The sequence below is a fragment of the Capra hircus genome, chromosome 3, assembly GCF_001704415.2.
Source record: "Capra hircus breed San Clemente chromosome 3, ASM170441v1, whole genome shotgun sequence".
NCBI lineage: Eukaryota > Metazoa > Chordata > Mammalia > Artiodactyla > Bovidae > Capra > Capra hircus.
Genome location: NC_030810.1, coordinates 46665145 through 46679212, shown reverse-complemented (window position 1 = coordinate 46679212; position 14068 = coordinate 46665145). Strand labels below are relative to the sequence as shown.

Below are 14068 nucleotides of genomic sequence, written 5' to 3'. Positions count from 1 at the left end.
AATATTACTAATGAGGTGGAATAGGAGAGAAACAGCTAGAGATGAGAAACACAGAGAGAGCAGTAAATCAAGATGAACAAAGAACAATTCTTAAGTTTCTGTCTTAGGGCACTGGGTTTACTGAGATAGGGAAGATAGGTGGAGAAGCAGCTTTGAAGATGATAATGATTTCAGTTTGAACTTGCTGAATTTAATATAAGACATCTAGGCAGAACTGTGCTTGAATCAATCAATCTGGAGATTAGAGAAGAGGTACAGCCTGTAGTTCATAGATGGGTTTTGAAGTCTTTGGGGTAGAAGAGTTTGCCCAATGAGTTTGTACATAGAGGCTCCTTCCCATATATATGAGATAGAACTAAAAAAATGCTAACATTTTCAGGATGGATAGAGAAATAGGGGCCATAAAGGACACTGCAAATGAGCACTCAGAGAGATCCTGGGAAAATTAGGAAGAAAATCAGAACAAATGGCATTTGGAATGTTTGGAAAATAGAATCCTGAATGTTTGGCAACCTGAATTTTAGAGAAGAGTGTTTCAAGAAAGGCTGGTGAGTGTCCAGGGCATTTCAAAACCTTGCTGGCTGGCTTGGAAACAGCCTTTCCTGAGGATTTATGGGCACTGAGGTCACATTATAGCAGGTTTAGGAATAAATTTGAAGATAAAGAGGATAGACAGCTTTTTGGAGAATTCAGCTGTAACTTCTGGAGCAGTATTTGTAAAGAGATGAGAATTCCACAGAAGGTAAAATGATAATGGGGAAAAGCCAAAAGTTAAAGATAAAAGAGGAAGGAGGTAACTGAGAAAATAAGACCTCTGACATTCATGAAGGATAGGATCCAAGGCACAAATAGAGGGTTAGTCTTAGCTAGGAGATAGAGACTTTTCTGTTTGAGCAAGAGGAAAGGAGGAATGGATAGCTGCTGATGCTGACCTTGGTCCTAAGAAGGTGAAAGGCACCTAAAGAGCTTTTTTTTTTCTGTGATGTGGTTAGGATAGAAGAAGATGCGTAAAATAGTCATTGTGGTGAATAAAAGTGAGAGACAGAGAGAGGGAGAAAGAGAACGAGAGAGAGAAATGAGTTAACTAGGGAATGAGATAAGGAGACTGAGGACCAACAATTCAAAAGGAGAGCCCAATGTGCCCATATTTACCCAGTGCCCACCCCAAGTACATGACTGTCTATTTGAATCCCTCTGTGAGGTAATGTTGTCTCACAGCATAGGTCTTAAAAAAGAGTGTCATTTTGACATGAAACAAAGGAAGAAGTTGTCAGTTTAGAATCTCAGTCATTAGCCTGTGTTGTATACTTAACTGTGGCACAAGAAGGGACTCTTGTACGCCATGGCTGTACTATCCATGAGTCACAGAGGCCGGTAAAGTATAGCCAGACATCATATTCTCTTTAACAAACCAAAATACATTTGTCTATTAAATGTTTTGACCCATTATAGAGTCCCGGACTGTACCTATTAGTTGTTAAATTATTCTCACATCAACTACCTAAGAATTCAAGCTAAAATGACCACATGATGGTTCTAGGTTCTAAAATTTTGCCAGTAAATTATATAATAGGCCATTGTTTATACCTAAGCTTTCAACTTTTTGAACATGAATGCTTATTTTCTAAGTATGAAAATAATACATATGTTGTGGAGAATCTGGAAAACAAAGAAAAATATAGAGAAGAAAATAGAAATGACCTTAATTTTCTACTCCAAGTTAACTATTTCTAATATTTTTCTATATATACACACAGAGTAGTTTTATCCTTTTGGATTATGTTATATAATAAACATTTGTTTTCACTTTTAAATCTTGAACATTTCTTTGTATTATTAATTATTCTTCAAAAACATGATTTTAAATGTTAGCATTGAGATGTATACTGATATATATTATGCACACTGATAGATGTTCCATAATTTGAACAATATCCTTTTATTGGTAACTTGTTTTAAATTTTCTGTTATATTTATATTGAGGAAAATATCCCTGCCCACAAAACCTAGCCCACACCTCTGATTCCTTCCTTAACCACTTAGCTGCTCTTGTCACTAATACTGTGGTTTTCTGAGTGTAAGACAGTAGTAGGATAGAGTATTTGGGGTTTAAAGAAAACTATACTTTGGCACAAAAAAAGCCTGTCTTAACTCTAAATATTTTTAGGTTAATGTTCCTTACACTTTGACAAAGACATATTGTCTAGACTTTCTCTTGACACCTGGGATATAAAAGTTTGAAATATAATAAAGTATCTCTTCTGACATGTATTACAAAGCTAATCCATCATCTATAATCCAAGGAATGAATATTTTTATAGAGTAGATTTTTGCCTTCCTCTTTTCAGCCAGAGTTTGTATTCTTGTTACTGACATTTTTGGACTATTCTAATAGAAAGATTAAAAATTTATCTAGACATAACACATGTACCCAGTTATACTGAGCCACACCGATTTTACAATTCATACTAGCTGAGAGGAGAGAGTAATTCCCCGGTACCAAGTAATGTGGTGGCAGACTTCAAGCTTCTTTATAATTTTGAGGTCCCTCCTGTGTATTGATTGAATGGTAATTATGCATTTTCAAATATTTTTAAGGTGCAAATTTGGAAGTTTTGAGGGGTTTTTTGAAATGACTCTATTAGGTAGAATTTGAAGGAAAGCAGACCTATATATAGATCATGCATTCATTTCCTTGCACTTTTCCCCATAAGCATTCCTATTCTTTCTCTGAACATCAAAGCATTCTGTTCTGGAAGCCTGCGCAATAGTACAATAGCCTGGGGCTGGGGAGAGGTATGCTGTGTAGATTGAAGGTGTCAATTATCCTTATCTCATTTTAATTTTCACAACTGCACTACTAGGTGAGAAGATGCTCAGTAAGCGTGGATGAATGATGTTTTAGAGAAGAGGAGGAATCAAGATCCAAAGTTAGGTAACTGGACCCCAAACTAGAAACAGAGTTGAGTCAGATTCATGGCAGGTCTTTAACTCTGATCTGTGTGTTTGCCTGTCTGCAGCTTCTGTAATATCCCTCCCTAGAGCCTCATGAATCTTGTCCCTTGTCTTCTTATACTGTCCACTTTCTAACTTTGTAGTTTTCCTCTCCTCCATTTTCCAAAAATCACATGTGAAGTTTCCCTACAGAGAAGTTTTGTCTTTTGTTCTACACCTTTTACCTTTTGGTTTCTTTTTGTTTTTCTTTTTTTTTCCAAATTAAACCCTTATTCATTTTCCAGCTTTGCCCCAGAATTCATCAGAAAAATTTAGCCATAGAAGAATATATGAGAGACCATCCAGTCCAGCCCCAGGGTTTAATATTAAATTTAATAAAGCACGGAGAGTAAGTGACTTGCCTAAAGTCATAAATGCTGGCAGAGCCAGGGTAAGATTTGCTTTTTTTCTGATTCTTGGGCCGTTGTTGTTTCAAAACATTTAATAAAACTGCATAATAGTGAAGATGAAATAATGCCACTTCTAGTAACTTTTTTTAATGTGTGTGAACTGTTTATTTCCAAAGTTTTCAGATTGGACAAGGCTTCTGAAACAGAGTCTAGAATGCTGAGATGATTTGGCAACCTGAGAACAGAGTTGTAATCAGACCAGAAAGACTACAGTTATTTCTTAAATCTACAGTGAAGCTTCCTCCCATGAAAGTCCTTCAAATTATGTGATTAAGTGGTTCAAAGGGCCCAGGCTGGTTTGAGTGTATTATAACAAGCACGTTTATCACACTGTACAGGGAGTTTCCAGTAAAGCAGGCTTATTCTCCTGTAGCCTGACAACAGAGAATTACAGAGAACAAAGCAGCATAGATAAGACTGGCTGTAAGGAAAGTTCTTTGATGCACTTATATTAGGAATAATTTGGAAATCATAAAAACCACATAATAGAGCATAAGGGAAAAATAAAAGTTTTATTCCCTCCCCACAAGTTAATTTTTCTGTATTTTCTTATGTATCATCTTCAATAGATACATGTAGTCTATAACCCAAGGCAGTTTTGAACCAGGAAATAAAGTTCTGAAGGTTTTTAAATGTGTGTTTAAAAAATCTTACTGCAGTAAAATAAAATCCAAATGCAGAATATTAAAAACAGTCTTCCAAAGGACCCTCTGGAGGTTCAGTGGTTAGGATTCTGTGCTTTCCCTGCTGGGGCTGGTTCAATCTCTGGTGAGGAGCTAAGATACTGCAAGCCATGCAGCGTGATAAAACAAACAAACAAACAAACAAAGAGCAGGTTTCCTTTTAGTGTTAGTTTTGTACGTTTTAAAGATCATTCTCACTGGGGAAGGGACAAATCTTGTTTTTTTCTTTAGGATGAAGAAAAGTAATTGCCTTTGACACTAAGCAGGGATGGAGAATTTAGGGGTTACTGATGTGGTTGTGTTCATTCTTATCCTGGTACAAAAAGAACTCTCTCTTCCTGCTGATAACCAGAAGAGAGGCAAGAGGCCTGCCTGGGAGAGTCACATGAAGCCTGGGGAAGATTCAGGCAGAAAAGTAACTGCTCCCTTCAACCAGAGTTGGTCTCACAGCTCTCTTGACTGGATTGTTATATGAGGCCGTTTTGAAGGTGCAGTTGTGCGGTGTGTTTCTTAAAAAAAAAATAGCTTCCATGGTGGCCAAGCAGCCTGTTTTTGGTTTGTTCCTTGCCCCTGGTAGAATGGGACTAAAAATCTCCTGCACTGGCAGGTGGCTTCTTTACCACTGAGCTACCAGGGCAGCCCAAATGCAAGTTAACATCGATGAAAATAGCAAGGAAATGAGTCTTCGACACTCCTTCAGAGCTTCCAGCAGGGAATCCAGCCCTGTCGACACCTTGGTATCCTATAAGTGTCTTATATTAGACTTCCTTCTATTTAAAGAGCTAAACAGAGATTACAATTTTTGCAAATATTTTTTTAGATGATCAGACTTCAGGAGAAAAACTCTGACATCAGTATGTAGATTTATGGTAGATTGGTAGAATGGTAGATATGGTAGAATCATGTAGATTTATGGTAGATTGGTAGAATGATAGATATGGTAGAATCATTAATCTACCATAAATCTACATATTGATGTCAGAGTTTTTCTCCTGAAGTCTGATATCTAAAAAAATATTTGCAAAAATTGTAATCTCTGTTTAGCTCCCTAAATAGAAGGAAGTCTAATATAAGACACTTATAGGATACCAAGGTGTCGACAGGGCTGGATTCCCTGCTGGAAGCTCTGAAGGAGTGTCGAAGACTCATTTCCTTGCTATTTTCATCGATGTTAACTTGCATTTGGGCTGCCCTGGTAGCTCAGTGGTAAAGAAGCCACCTGCCAGTGCAGGAGATGTGGGTTCAATCCCTGGGTCGGGAAGATCCCATGGAGAAGGAAATAGCAACCCACTCCAGTATTCTTGCCTGGGAAACCCAATGGACAGAGGAGCCTGGAGAGCTACAGTCCATGGGGTCATAAAGAATCAGACACAACTGAGCAACTAAATAACAACTTGCATTTATGTTCACAATTAGACAAGAAATTAGGAGTTCTATTTTCCATCCCTGCTGCCATTTGGAAATGGTAATATCACACTCACTGCCTCTAATTCCAATTATCTTCATACTGCACATGTCATGAATTCTGGGAAAAGCTAGAGTGTCTCTCCCCATGTGCCAGCTATTGCTTCCAGGGCTTGGTTTCATAATTTCATAATCGCTACATTGTCAATAGGAAATTATGGGAAATTATAGTAGACCAACCAATGTTAGGCATATGAAACCTGTTTTAGCCTAATGAAACAATTTTAAATTATTAGCCTCATAAAAATTAATCTTAGAATAATCAAGGAGGACTATATAATGACTGAAATTCCATCTTAATAAGTAATTTTGTGAATTTTCCTGATTATACAAAGTGGGAGAAATTCAATATTTTATTTTGTAAAAGAAAATGAAGATGTAACTTATGTGAGTTCTTAAAATATTTTAGATGAGGGTCAGAACACTTCCTGAAAAGTAGTAAATGGCCCAACATATTTAATTATTGGATCCATCTCCCTCTGACCACAGCTGGAAAGGTTCTCAGATTTTAAGGATCCATGTGGTTACATTGAACCTACCCAGATAATTCAGGATAATCTCCCCATCTTGAGGCCCTAAACACTAATCACATGTGGGAGTTAGTGTTCAGTTCACAGGGCTATGAGCCAGCACCAGAAGATACTAGATTATTCATTTTAAATAAATTTGATTATAATAATTCATATTTATTAATGAAGAGAATAATCCATTTCCTTTAAACAAAAGACTTTCCTAAATTGTTTGAAATGTTTTTATACACATTAAAATTTTTAAATAATTGAATAATTATTTAATAGTAATAATTCCATTGCCTTCCACAAATCAAAATACATATTTTATATTTAATTTTAATAACAATATAACTTTATATACATGATACTATCTTACATTCTGTTTTTTTCACTTAATTCATATACATATATATAATTATGCAGCCACCTGTATTTTATTAAGCTTTATTCCTGATACTAGAGATTTATATGTTTGCAGTTTCTTACTAGATTATTCTTCATTGACCATTCACTTATTTGTCCAATTGATTTTTCCTTTTATTGAATAAATCCCTTGGGAAAAGTTTCTTTGAAAGAAATGACAGATTATATGTCTACCCATTTTTCTCTTCTTTTTGTTTATAGAGCCATAATTTTGTTCAGATAGTAGGTGTAAATTGGTCAAGGACTGAAGTAAGCCACAGAGAATGCTTTTGTCTTATAAGCTAGTGGACCCCAGCCTTTTTGGCACCAGGGGCCAGTTTTATGGAAGACAGTTTTTCCACAGTGGGGGGTGGGGGTAAGGGGCGTGGGGGTGGGTAGGGGACATGGGAGCAGCTGGGGGAATGAAATGGTGCAGATGATAATGTGAGTGTGGGGAACTGTGACTGTGGGGAGCTCAGGGTAGGTGAAGTTTGGCTCCCTTGCCCACAGCCCACCTTCTGCTGTGCAGTCTGGTTCCTAAAAGGCCATGGACTGGTACTCGTCCATGGTCTGGGGGTTAAAAAGTGAAAGTAGTCGCACAGTCATGTCCAACTCTTTGTGATCCCATGGACTATAGCCTGCCAGGCTCCTCTGTCCATGGAATTCTCCAGGCAAGAATACTGGAGTGAGTTGCCAGTTAGGGATCCATATTATAAGCAATACCTGGACATTTCCATTCCCTTTGCCAGTGATTGTTTTGAGAATTAACCTGTGACTCAACTCTGTCCCTGGTAGGACTTCCCTGGTAGCTCAGATGATAAAGAATCTGCCTGCAATGCAGGAGACCTGGGTTCAATCCCTGGGTCGGGAAGATCCTCTGGAGAAGGGAATGGCTACCTATGCCAGTATTCTTGCCTGGAGGATTCCACAGAGGAGCCTGGCGGGCTACAGTCTATGGGATCGCCAAGAGTTGGACACGACTGAATGACTACCACACATACAACTCTGTCCAGTAAGACCAAGTTGACATTTGTATAGCTGATGAGGATTTGATCAGAGCTGGGATTTAGGGTGCCGAATTTGTGTCATGCTGACATCTGTTTGCTCTGTCGGGGTGTCTGTTATTACTATAAATCAGATAAGAGGAAGTGCTAAGATGAGACTGGAAAAAGAGCAAACTGCATTGCAGAGGATGAGGTAAAGGGTTTCACAGGTGACCCTGACGTGTTGAGTCAGGGTGACTGTAAGAAAGTAAGTGCTGTTGCTGTGGATAGTAGGTTTGTGGGTGTTTAGGATGCTCAGGGATGTTTCAAACCCTTCAATTTGGGATATACGACCTGAGGACAGACCATCCAAATAAATGTGGGTCTTAAGCAACACTTTGAGTTCAGTCAAAATATAATGTGAACAACAAATGCATGCCATATATATAATTTTAAATTTTCTACTAGTGTAATATTTTACAAAATGTTTTGAAAAAGTAACAAGAAACAAATGATGCTAAGTTTAACAATGTATTTTAAAGCACTATATAAATATATTATCATTTCATTATATAATCATTACCTATCCCAACGTCCCAATTTTCTTCAGCCATGTTTGAAGTATTTAATAGCTGTGCATGTCTAGAAAGACCAATTTAGGAGCTGGTAATAAAGTCAGCACCTTTCTTTGCTTGCAAGTGTGAACCTGTTTTGAGGTTGTTCCTGCCTTTTTATTGCTGTTATGAACAATGCTCTAATGAACAGTCAGACACACAACCTCAGGTGCAGGAATTCAAGGCAGTGCATTCTTAGGAGTGGGACTTCCGCAAGGTAACAGGTGAGACAGAATTTGATTGTCTTCTGAGGTGGCTGCTCCAGCTCACGCTCCTGGTAGTACTGTGTGCAAGAGTCTATATTGCTCCCCATCCTCACTAACATTTGAAAAAGTCATGCTTCATTTTTCTCAAACTAGTGAATATAAAATGGTTTCTTTGTCATAACATTCATTTCTCTGATGGACTAACAAGCTTGAATATCTTTTCTGATGTGTATGAATCTTCACTTTTTTTCTCTCCTGTGGAAATCACAAATATTTATTCATTCAAATATAAATATATTATGTATATTATAGATGTCATATATTAATATATTCATATATGTATCACATATTCATTCACAGATGTTTATTGAACACAACCTGCTAATTATTAGTCTAGGTGCTGGGGAAATAGTGGGGAAAAAGATATTGGCCCAGATCCTACCTTCATGGAATTTACATTCTGGTGTATGTGCAGTGACTGGGTAGAGACCCGGAAGGGGTCATATGCTATCTGTCATATGTTAGTGAACTTGGGTTTAAGTCTGACTCAGCTATTTTATGTCATTAAAGCTTAGTTTCCACAATTATAAAAATGAGATGGCAGTAGTATTTATCTTCTATTATTTATTAAAATCATATGAAGAACTTGACACAGTGTCAGGCAAATTGTAAGGAGTCAGAAAATGCTACTGGTAATAATAATAATACTAATAATATATAACTGCTATTTTCCCCTTTGTTGCTTCTATCTTTTCTTAAGTAGTCTTTTTTTTTTTTTTTTTTAGTTACAACTGCCAAAGTTTAAGATTACATGTTTTGCCTGACAAGGACCAAGAGCCAGAGAATATGTATTTTTAAAAAATCTGCCTCATGTTGAATAGGCAAAAATGTGGGAAAATCCAGAGGGATATCTTATATAATTCAGGGCTGTGTTCTATGAGTATAAATGTTGCTTGAATTAATCATTTTAACCCAACAACCAACTTATTGTAAACTAACCATGTGCAAAGAACCATGTGGGGAGATGCATATGACTTTATTAATCTTTGGAATAATAATATGTCCCTTTTTCTTAGATAATGATGTTGAAAATGATCTTCAATCACACGTCAGTTGAGCACTGCAAGACATACACAGAAAATCAGGATGAGTGCAACTTCTTCTTAATAGCTGTTCGCCTGGCTTCACTGAACCAGATCTTGGATCCCTGGGTTTATCTGCTGCTAAGAAAGATCCTTCTTCAAAAGTTTTGCCAGGTAGCAAATGCTGTCTCCAGCTACTTTAATGATGGACCTAAAGTGCCGCCTATCTCACTATCCAATGAAATAACACAGACCAGGAGCATGAAATCAACTTAATCAACTTGCATGTTCACAGCTTTTGGCAAAAAATAGCCCTAAATCTTACTGTGAATTTAGGCATCTCTAGCATGCCGCTATTTATGCATTGAAGTAGCATTTTTGATATAAGGCCTAAATGGTCTCAGAAGCATAAATATTAATAATGCCCTATATGCCAAAAGTATTAAAACACAAGCAAAGGAAAATAGATTAATAACAGTCTAGTGTTTTGGGGTCTCTTCCATATGTAGCTGAATGTGTGATTATTTATTAGGTGAAAGCGCTTCTTTTATTTTTATAAATGATCTTGGTCTGTGGTGGGGGCTGTGTAGGGATAGTTAATATTCTATGGGGAATTCAACAAACAGATATTTGAAGACAAGGCAACAGCTTGTTTTTGCTCAAAGGCCTTGGTCTTCTGCTTTCTCTTTTACTCTCTCTCTTTCTCTCTGTGTCACTTTTATTCCCCTTAAATTTTTTAAAAATGTTGATTTAGGATGAAAAAATGCATAACATATTCACAGTATTCATTGATACTGATGTTACTTAAATGTCATTCAATATGCAAATTAGCTGCTAACCTTAGAGTCTGTTTTGGTTGGGTTGGTAATTAGGTTTATTCATTACCTGAATGAGTCAGTTAATTCCATTTATTTCAAACATGACAATTTGTGAACATCCAAATTGTTAAATGTTCTTCCTTTAGATTACATTTTTAATTCCTACAAGCCTGGAGAAGATTCATGAAACTGTATTTGGGAGTCAGTGAAGTGATTTTTTTCAAAATTCTATTTAAGGACTGATTTGAGCCCTAAATATAGGTACTTTGGCTAATTATTTTCCCTGATTTTTCCACCCAAGGTATTCTCTTCAGTCTTTTGTGTATTTAAATACTAACTCCTAATCTAAGACCAGTAAATATTTTAAAGCTTCCATAAAGACTTTCCATAGTTTAGCCTATTTATAGGATAAGGAAATTATAATATTGCACTTTCTCTGCCCTCTCTTCAAAGCTTCTATCTAAATATTTATTATTAAAATGTATCTCTTATTATGTGCACAAACCTTGACAGCTAAGCTTGATATCTTTTTGGCACAAGTAGGTCACTACATTAAATTTTGAGAATTACACTTAAGAAAATAAAAGCAACTCCCCAACAAACACAACAATCTTTCAAATCAGACCTACATAAAATGTTCTTTGTACTCTTTAGAGCATTTGTTTTGCAAACTTACTGTTTCTCATTCAGAGTTTAACTTGCCTTTTCCTTTATTGTTTTCCCAGTTTTAAGAAACTTGAAATTTATTTATACTCCTTTATAGTAACTACCTTTTTGTGTGTGTATTCAATAGGCATCTGGGGAAGAATTAATTTTAAGAGGTGCAAAATATCTATTAGATTAATATGTTTACCAGGCTAAGTCAATTAGGAGGAATCAATTTAAATGCTCATGTCAAACTGAGTGAGAAGGCAAAATCTGCTGAGAGTGCTTATGTAACTCATGGTGGTTCCACTAGTCTAGGTTTTGGAAAAAAAAATGATGACAAATAACCTATACTAAAAGGACATTTAAAAATTTCTCTATACCATAGAATTAAATAATTCCACAAGTCACCTCATGGAGGATGAGACAAAACTATATATTTTAAAAAAAAGTGTACTTAAATGACTTTAAAATGAAGAGGCTTCACATACATAGCATAGATCCAAGTAGTGTGAGCTTGAATGGGTTATTTTTTCCAGCACCTTGCACTTGGAATATAGAAAGTGTTCAGTGACTCTTTGTTCAGTGAATGAATGAATAATTATCTGCCAAAACCAAGTGCACATCAGTGGGGTCCCACTATATGGTTGAAGTGCTTCGTGACTGTACGGACCATCGAGCTGATAAAGTGAATGAACTCTGCTTGTTTAATTACAGAAATACGAAGTTATCTTCAAATGTTCAGCATTATATTGCTTCATAACGAAGTACATCATTTGTATTAATAATTTGAGAAACTACTATCCCCAAGTGGTAATTGAGATGACAGTCAAAGAAATATCACTTTTCATCCAACCACAGAAATTCATAAAGACAAAACAACCTAAAACCCATGCTTAACTATGGAATAGTTTCCTGCCCAGGAATAGATGGTAGCTGTGGTTGATGGCAGTTTTTGAACAAGCTTGAAAAGGAAGTGAAAAGGAAGAGTTACGTAAACAGCATGTGACTTGTTAGTACATGAAAAGCCTGGTACGAAATGTTAGTCCTAAATGATACTGGCCTTTGGATGATAGCTGAGGTTAGATTTCAGGATGTTCAGAAGCCCTAAATGTGATAAGGAAGAAAACATCTAAAGTCACTGCAGACGAGTATATCAGTTTCCAAGTTTAAGTTCCTTAGTCTTTAAGTTCACTCAAGTATACTTAGTTTTAAGCAGGAAAAAAAATGCGTGCAAAAATTATGACAATCCCAAAACTTCTCAATACTGGTTTAAAAAACCGGAGACCTAGGAAACCAAATAGAAAGAAGTGAGTGCAATGTAAAAATAGATGTAATATCGACTATTATAGATTTTACAAAGCTATTCTGATTTTCCACACAGTGAATTTATTCAGCTATGTTGTATCACAGAAGAGAATGATGACACGTCAACCAATAAGAACAGTTTATTTTTCAAATGAAATAAGTATGGTAGATATCTTTAAAATATTTTAAATTGAAGAAATTAAATGTGTTATCCAAGGATTTTGCATATCTGCCTAAGCTATATACCAAGTCATTTTAAGTAAACATAAGCATTTAATCATGCCAGATTCAAATGATTGCCAATTTAAAGCCAGATATATATACTGAACACTTATTTATTATATAAAAGACCTCTTGACCATGTTATGGAATAAAATTTTAGAAGCTCATGTAAAAGTCAACTGTAAAAGACCCTGAGAACACACTGGCATTGAGTAATAGACAAACTAAAATCTCTAACAAAACAGTATATTAATAAAGTGGACAATCTGTGGCAGTATTCTTAGATTTTCAAGAATTGGGCCTTTTATTTAATACTTTGTATGTTTTTGTTGGTTTTGACCCCAGATTAGTGCTCTGTTTTCAGTCTTCCCCATGTTGATAATCATAGCCCTTTTGTATTGGGATTAAGTCAGCTAAGAAAATAGAAAAATCTTATTCTTTGAAATTTTAAACACATATATTGCCCATTTATTTTCATACTCTATTCCCAAAGCTTCTTTTGAAATATGCAGGTTACTAGAAGGTGAGTGACACAGAGAGACTGTAGAGTATTTATTACTACAAACATATTAAAAGTTTATTGTGGAATAACTGATGACGTTTCCATGATTTACCTCTGTAAAAAGTTTAGGTCATCAAGCACGCCATATCTTCACAGCTGCTTGTTTATTGCTGTCTTTGTGATTGTGTATGTTTCAAATCTACTAAAGCTGAGGTCTAAATAAGTGAACAGAATTGTTTAATTAAAGAGATTATATCATTTTTTAAATAAAGAGCATCTAATACTGTGGCTATATTGATAGAACTGTTTTCTGAGTTGCAATACAATGTTAATAAGAGGTGACATACATCTATGATGTTTCATAATGGAGGTTATGATATAATCTATTTACAAACTTTGAAAATCAAACTAAAACTCACATGCACATTTGTTAAGAAGGTGCTGTCAGTTCAAAACTCTAAGACAACTAATAGGTAGTGTTACATATGAATCATGAAACAGAATTATGGCAAATTTAAAAATTAGAACTTCATTATACTGGTATCATGTATATGGATACTAATTACATGTGAAAGTTCATTACCCCTGGATTACTCTCACCCAAAAGGTTTCAATTTTGTAATGATTCGTGCTGTAGCTATTAAGTAAAACCTTTCACATGCCTTCCCTGAATGCCTTTTTTGGATTGAGTCCACCTTCAATAAAACTAAAGAAAGTAAAAAGAGCAGTAGAGGGTGACTTTGTTCTCACAGTGACACCTATGTGCACATCCATGAAAGACTTCAGCACTTCTAGAAGTAAGGTTTTCTTCCCCCAAAGGAGGTCAACAATTAGTTTTTAAATCAAATGGAATTATATCTTCAATACATGCTGCTTTACATTTTTTTTTCTCACTCTTGCCTACTCTCTGCTCTTTCAAATAATGAAGGAGCACAGAATTTTAATTTTATGGAGTCTCTGTTTTGTAAATCTTAAGTGAGGATTCTACTTAAAGGCTTGCCATTTATACAAGTTGAGTTGTAAACCATTACATTATGATACCACAAGCCTACTATATTTTGATTCTCTAGAAATGAAGTTCAATCAGGCATATACCATATTTGCTCATATATAGATTACACATTTTAAAATTTAGAATGAAAATTATTCTATTTTCAGAAATTTTACATCAATTTGTTTTAAATTGTAAACAACTCATATATCTACTGAAATGCTAATTTCTT

The 14068-nt window shown here is 35.6% G+C and overlaps 1 protein-coding gene across 3 annotated transcripts in view; it reads left to right on the top strand.

Moving 5' to 3' along the window:
- The window catches only part of PTGER3 (prostaglandin E receptor 3), a 95527-nt gene that overhangs the window by 26669 nt on the left and 54790 nt on the right, over positions 1-14068 (top strand). For 2 of the 3 annotated variants that reach the window (XM_018045484.1, XM_018045488.1), the window contains exon 2: positions 9345-9524. In XM_018045484.1, the coding sequence (XP_017900973.1) occupies positions 9345-9524 (180 nt within the window). Of the gene's footprint in view, positions 1-9344; positions 13568-14068 lie in introns of those variants that run through there. The other variant, XM_018045482.1, reaches the window with a different exon arrangement.